The sequence below is a fragment of the Cibotium barometz genome, chromosome 5 (genome assembly GCF_041138505.1).
Source record: "Cibotium barometz isolate CiBa-2024 chromosome 5, ASM4113850v1, whole genome shotgun sequence".
Classification (NCBI taxonomy): domain Eukaryota; kingdom Viridiplantae; phylum Streptophyta; class Polypodiopsida; order Cyatheales; family Cibotiaceae; genus Cibotium; species Cibotium barometz.
In genome coordinates, this window is record NC_141050.1 from 40,678,854 (window position 1) to 40,682,493 (window position 3,640).

Genomic DNA, 3,640 nt, shown 5'->3' on the forward strand with positions numbered 1-3,640 from the left:
CAAGGCTAGTACTTGCATATAGATTATGTTGTAAGAATTCGGTGTACATGTCAAATGAGCTAAAAATCTCCCATGGCTATGCATTCGGCAGCTTGGATTGACTCCTCAGCTCTAGTGGCTTAAGTGGTTTGTTGTAGCCTCTGTAGTCATGTTGGCCTCTGTAGTCAAGTAGTTGGAGGTGAATGGCACTCGGTGTGATACCTAGAAAGAGTAGTAGTCCATGCCATCAGCGTGGGTTTGCAAACATTTAATGGTTATCCACACATTTTTCATTTCTTTATAGTAACACTCACCACTAAATTATCGTGTTTTTTTTTGTGTCATGCCTGTTTCAGGTAGTTTAGCTATGAAAATAGACTAAACTAATTTTAAAGTCATAAAAAATTCGAGCAATAGCGAGGATGCTATTTGAGTGAGGCCTATTCTCGTGAACCTATTTCTTCAAAGACACGTATGGACTAAGAAGTTGGAGTGCCTAACTCCCCTATGACTAAGCAAAGGAGTTTTGTAGATGTCGTTAGAAATATCATCACAGGCGGTCCAACTGAGGAGTGGGAGGAGTCAAAGACACATCAAAGTGTCTAGCAAGGGAGAGACCATCCGTGAAAGACCAAGCATGGAGGCCTCCACTCCTGATATGGATGCTAACTAGTCTCAATCGTGAACGAGAAGCATCAACCTTATAGAGGAAGGAGTAATCCTTCGTAGAACCACAACTGTTGTTGCAGTAACATCTGCAAGTTTTGGCTCGGCCATCTCACAAAACATGAACTTTGGAGTGTTCGAAACAGCCTGGAGAAACCCACTCGTCCTTTTCGCTTTGCTGCATCAGTCCTAGATTAATTTTAATGGATCCACACCTCCTAAGAGCTTGTTTCTATACATAACTAAGTGATGGACATATCTTTTACAATTGGATTTTTTTTCTCTCATAGTGACAAAATTCAACCTTCACATTATGTCTAACTTTTTCAGGTGAAGTCAAAAGATTAGGAGCAAGGATATAGAAATAACGTTTTTTTAAATAAACAAGACATCATTATAGGAGGTTCTACATCTACTAAGGTTGCTTACACACCAAGGCGCCTAGAAGCTCTTGCCTTAAATTTTGATCAATCATAAATATGAGCACGGGAATTTCCAAGCAAGTTGCCCCCATCCATGGCTAAGTTCAACTCCCCATCGATTTGATGATGTGTAAAAATCATAAGATCTTTTCAAGCTTTCGTTGTATAGACCCTTTATGAAGCCATCAATTCTTTGTGCCTTCCTCCCAAATTTCTAATTTCTCAATATTTCACCCAAAGCATGCAGTAAATCCAAACACACACACACTGTAGTTGAAAGAAAATGTGAACAAACAAATTAATAGCTTAGGTCATGTTTCAACATTGAGCGGACTTATTTATTAGTCAATAGAAGATGCATTCATTATACATTCTCGTAATGGAAATGGGTTAACTTGATGCATTGTCTTTGCTTTGATTGGTTGAAAAAAAGGTTTTTATCGAGCAAGGCCTAAGGTGCTTTGTGCCTGCTCCTCCTCCTTCCCTTCATCTCCCAAATTTTGTGTGTGTATGTCTATACATACACACACACGCACGCACGCATGCACGTGTATGTATGTGTATATATGTATATACATATATGTACATATATGCACACACATATATATGTATATACATATAAATAAATAAATAAATACACACACACACGTATATGTATGTACATATGCATATATTATTATGCATACATATATGTGTGTATATATATATAGATGAAGAGGAGGAAGAGCACATTTTGCTTGAATTTTTGAACTTGGGGAGGAGGGATATATATACATACATATATATATATATATACCCAAATTTCTGCATTCATAACATTATGTTTTGAAATATGTAAATAATGAATATATATATATATATATATATATTATAAGAGGGATGACTATTTTCAGAAAGATGATGAATAAAAAAAAACACTTAAATTGGAAAGCTAAGCATTTTTGAAAAAAGAACTTGTTTTTGCAAGATATCACATCCAAAATGCGGGGCGATGTGACAATTGGGTGGAGAAATTCCGGAAAAATGGTTGAACATTGTACCAACTCTGCCGTGGACAGCATTAACTCGTGATGATGATTCTCACATCCACCCATGATGTTGCGTGCGCGCGCGCTCTTGTGTATTTGAACGTGACACCATGTTTTAACCTTATTTCAACCTTTAATTATTTCCGCCGTCCAAATTGACATTACCTTGCACATGTCTATGCCGAGATACCCAACCTTGGCTCTAGGCATTTTTTTTTAAAAAAGGAACAAAAGATAGTTATATTTATAAGATAAAAGCTACCATTTCTGCTTAATAGGCATTTCTAAGATGTTGATTAAACCATACCTATATATTTAAATTATGGAATTCAACAAGAAATATGCCACAATTCATAAAATCTTGACATAATTCGAGAACAAGGGGCATCATATATATATATATATATATATAAACTCTATTTTTAGAAATGGCATCTCTCAATTTTGCTCACATTTTACTCTTTAGCAAGCAAGTAAAGGAGTCACCAAGTTAATTAAGCACTTTGCAAAGCATTCCCTCCAAGTGAGGTCAAACAAGAGATACATATAGCCTTGTATCCCTTTAAGACTATGTTATATCACTTAGCTAACAAGTGATTAGCCTACACTTTCGTCACATTTTGCAATTGAACCAATAAATAGCTGAAAAAGGAGACCTCCAAACGTTTCCCTTTTGGGGCGTCTTGGCAAGGCTTGTAGGAGGAAGGCCTCCGGTTGTAGAAACCATTTGGACATAAGTGTAGGGTCCAAAGATGGACCTGCGAAACAAATTATTTCAAAGCAAAGTCATAAATAGAGCTAAGAAGAAAACTTAATTTACATGGTAAAAAGGGAAAATGGGGGGAAAAAGAAAAGATGATGATGCCTTGAAAGATTGGTTATAATTTTAATCCATGTTAGAAAACCCTTTCCCAAAACACACACACACAGGCGCATGCACGCGTGCACACACACACACACACACAAAATAAGTGTTAGTTAGGGTTAAAGCACAACACCCCCCCCTCCCCCCCAAAAACACACACACACACACACACACACACCATAAGTGTAGGGTCCAAAGATGGACCTGCCAAACAAATTATTTCAAAGCAAAGTCATAAATAGAGCTGAGAAGAAAACTTAATTTACATGGTAAAAAGGGAAAATGGGGGGAAAAAGAAAAGATTATGATGCATTGAAAGATTGGTTATAATTTTAATCCATGTTGGAAAACCCTTTCCCAAAACACACACAGGCGCGCGCGCGCACACACACAAAATAAGAGTTAGGGTTAAAGTATCCCCCCCCAAAACACACACACACACACACACACACACACACACACACAAAATAAGTGTTAGGGTTCAAACGCAAGCCCTCTTCTAGGTGACTAGACGCACCAAGGGCCCATGGACCCATTGAAAGTGTATGCCTAGTGTTGAAACAGGTACATTCATCGTCGACTCGAGTTTAATCATTAAGAAGAATTAGTTAATGCAAGCCGAAGTGTTTAACGACATAATTGGAAACAAACAGCAAGATAAGTCTTACGAGTTGCCACTA

The 3,640-nt window shown here is 37.4% G+C and overlaps 1 protein-coding gene across 1 annotated transcript in view; it reads right to left on the reverse strand.

Moving 5' to 3' along the window:
• Positions 1–2,554: 2,554 nt before the first annotated feature.
• LOC147638491 (uncharacterized) overlaps positions 2,555–3,640 on the reverse strand; it is a 2,447-nt gene continuing 1,361 nt past the window's right edge. The window contains exons 3-4 of the mRNA XM_086798402.1: positions 3,629–3,640; positions 2,555–2,853 (exon numbers count right to left, since the gene is read on the reverse strand). The exon at positions 3,629–3,640 is cut by the window's right edge and continues 544 nt beyond it. Of these exons, the coding sequence (XP_086654528.1) occupies positions 2,709–2,853; positions 3,629–3,640 (157 nt within the window). The 3' untranslated portion in view covers positions 2,555–2,708. The remainder of the gene's footprint in view (positions 2,854–3,628) is intronic.